The 12,445-nt window shown below is 42.8% G+C and overlaps 1 protein-coding gene across 1 annotated transcript in view; it reads right to left on the bottom strand.

The window, feature by feature from the left end:
* LOC112070341 (HMG box-containing protein 1) overlaps window positions 1-12,445 on the bottom strand; it is a 22,341-nt gene that overhangs the window by 2,085 nt on the left and 7,811 nt on the right. The window contains exon 8 of the mRNA XM_070438928.1: window positions 12,089-12,233. Coding sequence (XP_070295029.1) covers window positions 12,089-12,233 — 145 coding nt within the window. The remainder of the gene's footprint in view (window positions 1-12,088; window positions 12,234-12,445) is intronic.

Genomic DNA, 12,445 nt, shown 5'->3' with positions numbered 1-12,445 from the left:
GCAGAGAGGAGAGAGGAGAAGAAGAAAAGAGAGAGAAAGAGGAGAGAGGAGAGAGAGACACAAGAGAGAGAGAGAGAGAGGAGAGAGGAAAGAGAGAGACACATACAGAGAGAGAAAGAGAGAGAGAGAGAGAAGAGCGAGAGAGCGAGACAGAGAGAGAGAGAGAGAGAGAGAGAGAAGAGACAGAGACAGAGACGAGAGGAGAGAGAGGGAGACAGAGAGAGGAGAGAGACACACGAGAGAGAGAGAGACCAGAGACAGAGAGAGACAGAGACAGAGACAGAGACAGAGACAGAGACAGAGAGAGAGAGAGAGAGACAGAGACAGAGAACGAGACAGAGACAGAGAGAGAGAGAGAGAGAGGAGAGAGACAACACAAGAGAGAGAGAGAGAGAGACAGAGACAGAGACAGAGAGAGAAGAGAGAGAGACAGAGACAGAGACAGAGAGAGAGAGAGAGAGAGAGAGAGAGAGAGAGAGAGAGAGAGAGAGAGAGAGAGAGAGAGAGAGAGAGAGAGAGAGACCCCACAGAGCCCCAGGACGAGCAACACAATTAGAACCGACCAAATCATGAGAAAACAAAGAGATAATTACTTGCACATTGGAAAGAATTAACAACAAAAAGGCAAACTAGAATGCTATTTGGCCACAACAGAGAGATACAGTGGCAGAATACCTGACACACTGTGACTGACCCAAACTTAAGGAAAGCTTTGACTATGTACAGACCAGTGAGATCATGCCTTGCTATTGAGAAAGGCGTCGTAGGCAGACCTGGCTCTCAAGGAAGACAGGCTATGTGCAAACTGCCCACAAAATGAGGTGGAAACTGAGCTGCACTTCCTAACTCTCCTGCCAAATGTGTGACCATATTAGAGACACATATTTCCCCCGATTACACAGATCTTGATAAACTCCCATATCTACTGGTTGAAATACCACAGGGTGCCATCACAGCAGCAAGATTTGTGACCTGTTGCCACAAACACAATTGTAAAATCAACCCATATTTATGTTTTATTTTATTTCCCTCTCTTTGTACGTTTTAAACTTATTTGCCCTAACATCATTACAAAAACTGTAATTACTTATATAAATTTACAACAACTGTACTATATCTGTATATAAAAGTAACTATCATAAAAAAGAAAAAATGAAATCAAAGAGGTTTTTATAGTTCAAAATTTACTACTTAATAGATCTCCATATCTAATGTTCTAATATAGCTAACACTCGAGAGTAGACATATATGGGAACTTTTGTGGAGATCGTATATTTCTTTGGCACCTGTTCATTTATATATTGTTTTATTTATTTTTATGTATGTATTATTCTTAACGTTTCACTTGCTTTTGGCAATGTTAAAAGAGGTATGTTTACTAACATGCCCAAATGAGCGCCTGCTAATCGGATTGAATTGAAGAGGATGAGAGAGAGAGAGAGAGAGAGAGAGAGAGAATGAGAGAGAGAGAAGAGAGAGGAGGGAGATTGAATCAATTTTAAAATCAACTTAACACGCATTCATCTTATCTTACAGAGGTCAGAGACTGTAGTTGACAATTTTCTGAATATACTAACACAGAGGCTTGCCTATTAAGCACCAGTTGGGAAAACGGAGATGTCTGAGTTTAATTAAATATAACTATAAAGCAGCTATAATATGTGCAAGTCAGTTGATATATAATTTTATTTGATCGTAACCAGCCAACCGCCCACCGGACCCTGCAATACTGACGTATGCGTCAGCGAGCACGCAACAACTCTCGACATGACGCACATCGGGCCACAGACATCATTTGAATTGGTGTGTTCATCGCTCCCTCCCCTCCCTCCGCGCCGAGACCGCGTCCCCCACACAGAGAGCACAGCATTTATCAGGCTGGTTTCGCCGGGGGAAGGAGCGAGCAGCACGCAGGTCCCCTGTTTGCACGGACACGTTTGACATCAAATTAGGGGGAGTACCAAGATGCTGGCAGCTCACGTCAGGCTGGTAGAAGACGAGGAACAACCTGGGACGAAGGAAGAGAATGAGATGCTCACAAAGATAACGTCAGGGAATACCATGCCTGTCAGCTCCTAGTTTATGTAACTAACACATAAATAACCTGGGTGGAGGGGGGGTTGGGGTAGAACGAGGACCAACTCCTGGGGACAGGAAGAGATTACTGAAAAGTATGTTAACTAGCAGTGGAAATACTTCTTCTTAGGATCCCCTACTGAGTTAACATCTTCATAATCTCTTCCTGTCCCGCCTGACAGTGAGTGCATTTTCTCCCCTCGAGAAATCCAAAGCCCCCCTGGGAAAAAAAATAAATAAATGCGGCTTATGAAAAATAATAATTTTGCGCGTCGCTAGGACCCCGCTGGCTGCAGAAGCCCACGTTTGGTTTAAATTCCAGTGCATGGGGACAACAGAAGTATGAAGATGTTAAATACAAAGAAATACATAGACCAAGCATGTGAACCTGTCAAGATGTGAGAACTGTCCAAGATGTTTAACCTGTCCAAGATGTGAAACTCTGTCCAAGATGTGAACCTGGGTCCAAGAACGCGTGAACTGTCCAAGACGTGAACCCTGTCCAAGACGTGAACCTGTCAAGATGTTGACCTGTCAAGAGTTGAACCTGTCCAGATGACCTGTCCAAGACGTGAACCTGTCACAAGATTGAAACTCTGTCCAAGAATGTGAACCTGTCCAAGACTGTTGAACCTGCCAAGAATGTGAACCTGTCCAAGGATGTGAACTGGTCAAGATGGTAACCTGTCCAAGACGTGAACCTGTCCAACGACGGGTGAAACCTGTCCAAAGACTGTGAACCTGTCCAATGTGAAATTGCCCAATGATGTGAACCTGTCCATAAAGAAGGACGTGAGACATTGTCCAAGATGTGAACCTGACCAAGATGTGAACCTGTCCAAGACTGTGAAACGCTGTCCACAGACGTGAACCTGTCAAAATGACGTGAACTTTGTCCAAGACTGTGAACCTGTCCAAGACGTACTGTCCAAGATGTGAACACTGTCCAAGAACGTGAACCTAAAAAGACGTGAACCTGTCCCAGACGGTGAACGCAGATGCTGCTGTCAAGACCCTGAACTCTGTTCGCAAGACGTGAACTGTCCAAGACGTGAACCTGTCCAAGAGTGACCTGTCAAGACGTGAACCCTGTCCAAGAGTGAACCCTGTCCAAGATGTGAACCTGTCAAGATGTGAACCTGTCAAGATGTGAAACTGGGCCTGTTCTATAGTGAAGTGCATTCATTTCAAAGTTATTCTAACCAATTAGGTCGCTGATTAATAATCCGTCGCTTCCATCAAAAAAAAGCAATCAGGCAAGAACTGAACATTATCCTTAAACAAGATACTTTCTGACATGAACGTTCTTGGGTCACCACCTTTTTCGTGCTCATTAGTTTAGACTCATAATTGAGTTTCTTATGAAACAAAAACAGTACTCGCCTGTACGATTGCTTTATTCCTAGGTATATTTTTAAGACATTAAGACGATTCCCGTAACAACGCTATTGAGGAGTTTGTTAAATATAGGACAGATTCTTCGTTATGTTTGTTGGCACAGTTACACTGGGAAAGACAATTTTGTTTTTGTTTACCAGACCCTTTGTCATTTTTACTGTTTGTATATATGTATAGGGCGTGATCAATCTGCACTCTGCCAGTTAACTCTAGGCCTTCTTCTTGCGAGCGCGGGGGGTCAAAGGTGAGTTTCGAGGACGGCATGGGCCTTATATTCTTACATTATTTTGAGTTAGGAACACATTGTCCTCTGTGGGCCACTAACTTTCAGACCTTACAAGTGCTGCGATATACATAAAGAATAGCAATGAAAATTTCGCTGCTCACCAGCATCCAATCGACAACCAGGATTAGGAGAGGTCATAAGTTGTCACGGTGAGAGGAAGTAGCTCAGGTGTCAATCATCATCAGATTAGATCGATTAGCCTAGCAGGTCGGCCGTGTGAGTTCATAACTATGCAGGTTCAAATCCAGAGACGAAAAACAGTGAGGTGATCCGGGACTAGCTGGCACTTAGAATTTAAATAACAATTCTCGTGACCTCTGAAGGGAAGGTGAAGAGGGCGTGAGTTGGTTTTTCTTTATCATTTTTTCTTTGAACTTTCGTCATCAGAGTCCCGAGGTCGTGTCAGGGCTCTGTGCGGGACTGTCTAAGATAAAAAAAATTGGGCCCCGCTCAAATTGTAGTTTAATTTATATCCGCTCAAAACCTAGTGTTTAAGCGCCACTGTGAAGTCCGTAAGGCGGAAGGGCGCCTGGATATTTGGGAAGAGATGATGAGCTGCACCTCACAAACATTCATTTATATGCTGGCAGATGGGGGTGGAGAGAGGACGCACGCAGTCTGATGACAGAGTATGTACATTCCGAGACACAGCAACGGAGCCGCACGACAGAGCACGACAGCGCAGTAGAAGAGCGGAGAGGAGAGAGACGACACGGAACACGCACCGCACAAGAGGCAGATAGAGTCGCAGAAGGGAGTTAGAGAGAGAGAGAGTGCAGAGAAACACTGATACGAATAGGACATTGATGAAGAGGAGCGCCGGAGTAGGACACACTGGCCGGCGACGCACGCACGCAGTACAAGTGAGTAAATGGGACTGGCTGAGGACCTATATATTGAGTATATATTATCATTGGAAACGAAAAATTTCCAAAGAAATGAGAAGACATTAAAAGCACACGACGACCAGCGCGAATTAGGAAAGAGAGTTCGAACGACCGCGCACACGCAAGGTGAGAGTATATTAAAAGTAAACACTTGAGTTTGACGCGCTTAATATCCTATCGGGGCTATAGATGCTGGTAACGGCGCGTACGCACGCAGTAAACGATTATATTAGAGAAAGGAGACAGAGACATAAAAACGGTGTTTTATTTTTGTTTAGGGGACGTTGTGAGATATGATGATAAGTATTATACCAAATGTAAAGTAAATAGAAACATTTTTATTGTATATAGTATTTAAACATCTTGGTTTCACACTAACTATCACATATATTCAGCGGTGCTCTGCCCCTGCCGCGATGACTGTAAGTGAAGTTGGTCGGGGCTAAGAAGCACACAAAAACATAAAAAAAACAGCGTGTTGATTAACCAATCCACAACAATGCGTGGGGGGGGTGCGGGAGAAAGGAAAACGAGGGCGAGGGGAGACGAGGGGAGGAGGAAGGGGAGGGGAGGGGGAGGGAGAGGAGAAAGGCCGGGGGGTTGGGTGGGGGTGGATTGGTTTGTAGGAACTAGACGAGGGGGGACGGTGAGTGGTGTAGACCGACTTATGCAGGTGGGGGTGGTTAGAGGGAGGTCTGCCAGAAAGGTTATAGGGGCATGGGAGACGAGTGTAGTGGGGTTAGCCGGGGGGGGGGGGGGAGGCTGGGGGGGGGGGGGGGTCAGGTTTAATGACTTCCACAACGGTTCATAAAAAAAGTTCTTGCAAAGACCACTTGTCTCCGCTGACCATACAGGCAGACGGAAAAGAGAGGGTCACAGTAGATACAAAAGGAAAACACTCCACCAATACTCCTCCCTCGCCAAATTGGAGGATTAAAGACATTGTTTCCAAATTTAGAGAGACGTGGAAACGGTCCAGTGAGAAGCCAGGCTACGAACGCCGGTCTGTTGTGTTTCAATGTTGGACCTCATTGTAAAAAGACATAAACACAGTCACATTACAACCTTACTGCTGTGCACTATTACCCGGGGTTTCAGTTATAGAGGTCTTGCATCTGAAATGTTGGATAAATGGCTTTGAGACAAGAAGTTTAAGAATAACTTGAAAGATAATTGTGATTTTAGATCTTCTAAATTAAAAGTGTTTTGTTTTATGGTAACATTGTGTGCCCAGTCCAGATGGACGCCACCCTAAGTGAATTAGAAGGAACATTAAGAAATCTTTGAAAATATAGTAGTGCCATCCTATTCTCGTTCATTCGTAAGGCATTACCGTTTTCAAAAATTCTATCAGAAATATTGTAGCAAATCTTTCATGTCTAGAGAATAAAAATAACGATGCACGCATCCATCACCTGGGCGGGAAAGAAGTTAGTCACCTAGGTCATTCAAATAAATCTAAATATTAATGGAGTACCAGGTGGGAAATAGTCGGAGGAGCGATTGCTAACAACGTTTTAAAGTGAGAGAAGGGGAGGTAGTGTAAAAAAATATGATCTCCACACAATGACTGATGACAACGTCCAATGTGAGAATGTATGTTTAGACCAGAAAAAAATGATAAGAGAAAATTAAGGCCAAGGGAGGAGAGATGAAGGTCTGAACTCTGAACGTATTGCTGAGGCTACTCTTGGGAAGGATATATTGTGCTCGTAGTATTTACTGTGCCGTACAGATACTGTCGGCGCCGCGCGAAGGTATCGCCACAAATCTCAGTGAATCGTCTTATCATCAGAGTACAATATTTGAAAGCACCGTATTGATTTAATTAGTTGTTCACTACTACACACAAATTTTTCGACTTCCTCGCCAGTTTTTTTTTGGAAAAAGGAATTTGGTCAAGGCAGACAAAAAAACGGACCCTCCTTTGGAGGTTATAAAGCTCTCGCCTAGCCGTGTTAGGGATTGTACAAATATGGTCGGCGTTTATGAGGTGAATTAAAATAATTTAATGTGAGGAATAAACGGAAGCGTGAGGTGGGTGTGGGACTATAAAGGCAGAATAACAACAATCTGTCATCCACCAATTATAGAGTTTGAACGGTTGCTGGGAAAATTAAATATATATAACAAAGGATCATCAGGCTGGAAAGGACGCTGGTTCATCTTTTCCGATAGAGGATCTATATAGAAAGCGGGTGCGTAGAGGGAAAACGTGCAGGTAAAGAACGCATCAAACGCTAACAGACACATTTCTTTGACGTCGTCTAGGCATGAGGGGTATATCTTACACACACCTCTGAAGATTTAAAAAAACTACGAGCGGTCAAAGAAATCACAGTAGTAATCGATCCTGAAGGAGAAGATTGTCTAAGGCCTTAAAATGTGGAAGGTTGGTTGATAGATGATTTCTCGCTGCGAAATTCTAAAGTGTAATGCTGAAAAGGCACGCTCACGATAAAGGTACATGCTAAGCACCCGTGGACTTTATACCTTGGTGCTTTCTCAGAACGGAGACACGCACTTGGTTAGTGATGAATGTATATATGTTATGAATTAGCAGTTCTGGTCCGCTCGTCGCCAGAAGTTTACATTGCGTCAGATGAGACTGACCCTGCGTCTGTCAAACTAATGTGTGGCTTGGGAGATGAAAGTGGGTCACCCATTTGTCGATTTTGATGTAACAATATTAAAAGATTGCACGTTTTTGTGTGGTCACACACGAAACAATACTATGTTGTATAGCGTGTAGTGCGCTCCGTGGCAAGATCGGACGGGACGGGAGGGAGACAACGCCACAACAACACGCACACGAGAAGGAGATACGAGTCTTGTCTAGTTCGTGAGAGGGGCGAAGTGGCACGCCACTCACAAGACCTTGAGACAATATAAGACAGTACATAATAATGGTTTTCTCGAAAAGCTCCTCAACAGATTGAGGGCCGATCCCTACACAATATGTGAATAGGAGAGAGAGGAGGCCTATTCGTATTGCTTGGGCCTATATGACGCTTAAAATAACAAAGGTTATAAGGAAACTATACCACTGAACGGCAAGAAGGATCTAGGTATATAAATATTAGCAACTAGAGTGCTGTCGGCTACAATTAAGTGAAGAGAGCAGCTTAAGTATGTGATCTTTGTGTGCCGATATATGTGCCCTTGTATATGTTCTATCTGGTGCGTTGAGCCACTATGACGAGCTTCTTAGTTACTAGAAGTGTTCAGACGTTAAGTAACATAAATTCTTAGTGGGGGGGTTAGGCCTTTTTTTTCCACAAGTACACTATGCACCGGCGATGTAAGGTAGAGAAGATGGTATCTCAACTGAAGACAACTGAAAGCAGGAATATATTAATAATTAGGATTGAATGTGGTATCACCCAGAGGAGGAGCATTTCTGCTGTGTACAATGCGATCGAGTGTGGGGCGTGCCCTGTGTGCTTTCCGGGTTCACACCCACACATGTCTTTCACCCAGGGCGTTTAGGGCGCGCGATTTAAATGACGAGGAGTATGTGTGTAAGGAAGCAGGTGGTGACCGGCAAAGCGCATACTCTATTGGGGCCGTGCCCGTAAAATTACATCCTCACAGGAGAAGGGTAGGGACAATAAAACTTAAACGTAGGAGAAAATTATATCGAGTATCACCACATGAAACCCAGTGCCAGCGGTGAAGTCCACAAATCGGGTCATGTCTTCACAGCACTGATCGCAAAAGTATTTACCACATCAAGCCAGTTTCATCCTATCCTGTGTTATATAAAGATTAGCCTACTGCGGACTTCTAAAGCACGTGTTGTGTCACGGGACACTTGAGATGTTATACCACACGCGCGGAAGCTCGAAGAATTTCGCTCACACTTAATAATGAGTTTATAACAACTGCCGTATTCACTTGGAATTAGCTCTCCACCACGCGTAATTAGAACTGAGTGGGTTATCCTTGCCTCTGTTAGCACATATAGTATTTGACTTTTCGTTCTTCTTTACGTTCCATGAAGTAAAGGGAAGTCAACTGAATAAACCTCGAACTGAAGGATGTAAGTACGATTTGGTGAATTTCGACATAGAAAGAATGGAACACTGGTGCGGGCAGGGGTTGTTTCGTGTTTTCTTTCTGCTCTCGGTTGTTTTGATTTTATGCTGTATCTCCCGTCCTTTGGCAGTATAAATTGGCCCTCTCCTTGCGGGAACTAGGTTAGGAACCCTACTCACTACCCCTCTCTCTGGTAAACGCAACACCGCCGTAGACATTATTGGACGTGGGTAAATATGAGTAATTTCTTTGTTTGTTTTTTTGGCCGTTGGGCTTGTGATGCTGGCCGCAAACTGAACAATAATTTACAACCGACGGTTAGCATGCACACGCGTCCTCTGAACGAAGTGGTTATGTGAATTTTAGTTTGAACCGAAAAGTGGTTAACCCTTGTCGGTTAGGCTCGCAGATCTGGGTGCTGCATTCCATACCCTCATAGTTAAGCCGATCACCTAGGTCTCATACAGGAAGGGGACGGGTGATAGTGGGTCCGCCCCCGCTCACAGGGCCGCAGCGAGTCATAATTTACAAACCTGATGTTTAAAAATGAAACAAGTGTGTAAAACATTGTATTTACCCTTACCACGTCACTGTCGAAATCGATAACGTTGACGAGGCAAAGACAAAAGAATATAGTATTAGGGAGATGGAGAAAATGTATAAATGCTGCTGAGGTAAAAAGATACTTAATAAATAAGATGGCTATGGAAATTTCGCGAGCGAGTAAAATATACCATCCTTGGGTTAACACAAGGAAGCGTCAAAAAGAATAGAGTTTAAGCAGGAGTGAAGAGGGGAGGGCCCCTGTTTGTCATTCATCATAAGAAACCGCGTTAAATAAACTCAGGCCCCGCGGTCTCGCCGGCAGAGGGAGTGCTTAATATGATATGTTGAAAGGAATTAGTACGTAAGGCTAGTAGGCTTTTACAATGACTACATTGCTAAAGGTATTTGTATGTACAACAGTGGGCAATGGTATGCTAAGTTATATGAGAATATACAGTTGCCACCCTGATGCCCCTATTTTTTAATGGCAGTATTCCTCATGTAGTCAATGGTCATCTACTGATTTATAGCCAGTAGGACGGAAGGAATTCTGCGATAGCAAAAAATCAATAGTCAATGTACATAGATGACGCTGGCGCTTGGGGGCTGGGAAGGTCATGAGGCTAGCGGTTCCGTTTTTTCCGTCTGATTCTAATCGTTGCACACATATATTGAGATGTTGATATATGGCTGTAGAGAAAAATTAGGTTATATCTGTATTTGGATATTTGTTTTTTCATTATATTATTTTTTTTTGGGATAAAAAAAATGTAAAATAAATTGCCCCGATTTTGTTGGGTGTTATTTTTTTTGGGGTGTGTCCCACCCTCCGCGCAGCGTTTGTATGCTGAAAAATGGGTGAACAATGGTAGATATGTCTGAGTATATTTATACGAGAGAAAGGAATTAATTTTATAGATAACTATGGTAATATTGGACATGACTATGGTAAGAACCCCATTTTTATATAGGGTTTTATTACGGACTATGTCGAGAAAAAAATAAAATTTAATGCAGAAAAAGAACAGGGTTGGGGGGGGGGGGGGGGGAGGGGGGGGGGGGGGGGGGGGGGGGGGTTTTTATTCCTTCCCTTTTGAGCTTTGTTTCCGGTTTTTGTTTTTTCCGCGGCTCGCCCTTGGCCCCTTTTTCTACCGCCCCGGCTTGACTATTGGAAATTGCAGAGTGTAGTGTAATGTAAGTTTTGTTAACTGTCGTCGTTTAAAACCAGTAGATTGCAGATAGATAGAAAAAAAAAAATTAACGAAACGCCCCCCTTAGAACATAGGGAGATAAATCAGTAAGGCGTAAGAGTGATATAATAAAATCAGAATGAATTATTTTTTTTTTTTTTGTTCATAGTTAAATAAAGGGGGGGGCCTTGATAAAAAAGAAAAGTAATTAATTGGGACTATAAAAAATTATTGTGGTTTCCCACTAAAACAACATAAAAGAAGAGAAAATTATGAAGCAATAGAAAGGAGAAAAACAATAAAGTTGTTGGAACATGTATGTTGTAAAGATCATTTGATAGTCACCTTTCTCCGCTCAATGGTTGGGCAAGATTATGTACATAGGAATCATTCAATTAGTATTCTAGGCTTAGCAGTCAGAATACTTCAGTCAATTACTGACACCACACGAGCAAAATCTGGATTAGTAAGATTGTGAGGTATCGAATGACAGAAAAGGGAGAGCGCAGGCAAGAATATTAGATAACTACTAATGGATTATGTGGCGGGATTTAGGTTAATTAGTTAGGTGTGTGGCCGATCCACTATGGTAGTTCACTTCGCAACTTTGCCTGTCTTCTCACTTTATAGCATCATTGGCATTAGCCGTTTTAAGGAGATATAGTGTGGAGGAATAAGACGAGCGAGCTTTTCGAGAGTTTTGATGTTGGTTCCAAAGGTTCAATATGGAACTGACCTAATGTATAGATTGAGTATGGGGTGTGTATCTGGTTTAGTTTACAAAAACTAATATTTTGGGCCCCGCGCCCGCTGCCATTTTTTAATAAATTTTAAATTTAGTATCTTGTGGTCTCAACATATTATTGTACAACAGAAGAAAAATAAAAAAAACTAAATTTCAGGAAAGAGAAAAAATAAATATAAAATTTTAGTTATAACAATGTATTTCGTCCGGTCGGGCAAAAAAGCTATTGTGCCGCATATGTTTAAAATAAAAAGTGTGTTATTTACCTTTTATCGTTCGACCTAAATATTGGAAAAAACATTAAGTGCCGGGGTGTTGTTTGGGAGGGGGTTGCAGAAATGATGTATTTTCTTAATAAAAAAAAAAGTAGGGAAAAAAAAAAGAAAAAAAATGGATAAGTATGATGGGATTGGAAGTGGTATGGCTGGACCGTGTCAGAGGAACAGATTCAATGAAGGGGGGAGTTGGCGGAGGTGATGGTTATAAATGGCGAGAAAAGTGAGTAAGAATGGTGGAAGATTGGATTTGATATAGAAGCTTGTTGTTGAGGTGGAGACAAAGAACGTAGGAAAAGGTAGACATGAAATGTTGGTGAGAAGGAGGAACAAAGGAAATATGAAGGCAGCATAATAAAAAATTTTTGTAAAAAATTTGGTTATATGTGATAGCAGGTATGACTGATATAGATAGGGACGTGACCTAATGATGTGCGTGCGCTGTCTCCTTGACAGAGAGAGAGAGAGAGAGAGAGAGAGAGAGAGAGAGAGAGAGAGAGAGAGAGAGAGGGGAGATGAATACATTTAAAATCATTACACCATTCATCTTATCTACAGAGTCAGACTGTAGCTTGACATTTTCTGAATATACTAAAAGCACTTGGGAACATATAGCAGATGTTCAACAGTGATATATTATTATGTACCTCCTGAAGGTGTCCAAGACATCAGAGTCATCACAGTTGATGGTGTCCCTGTGTCCCGGGGGAAGACACAGGTCCCCAACCTGAATCTCATAGCAGGGGATACCATGCTGCACCACCGTCAGGCTRGGGTAGAAYGAGGACCAACCTGGGACAGGAAGAGATATGAAGATGTTAACTAGCAGGRAATACCATGCTGCACCACCGTCAGGCTGGGGTAGAACGAGGACCAACCTGGGACAGGAAGAGATATGAAGATGTTAACTAGCAGGGAATACTTCTTCTTAGGATCCCCTACTAGTTAACATCTTCATATCTCTTCCTGTCCCAGCCTGACAGTGGTGCAGCATGGGACAAGAA

This window comes from Salvelinus sp. IW2-2015, unplaced genomic scaffold, assembly GCF_002910315.2.
Source record: "Salvelinus sp. IW2-2015 unplaced genomic scaffold, ASM291031v2 Un_scaffold1298, whole genome shotgun sequence".
In the NCBI taxonomy this organism is placed as follows: Eukaryota; Metazoa; Chordata; class Actinopteri; order Salmoniformes; family Salmonidae; genus Salvelinus; species Salvelinus sp. IW2-2015.
The sequence above is the reverse complement of the archived record's forward strand: the minus strand, read 5'-3'. Positions and strand labels throughout refer to the sequence as shown.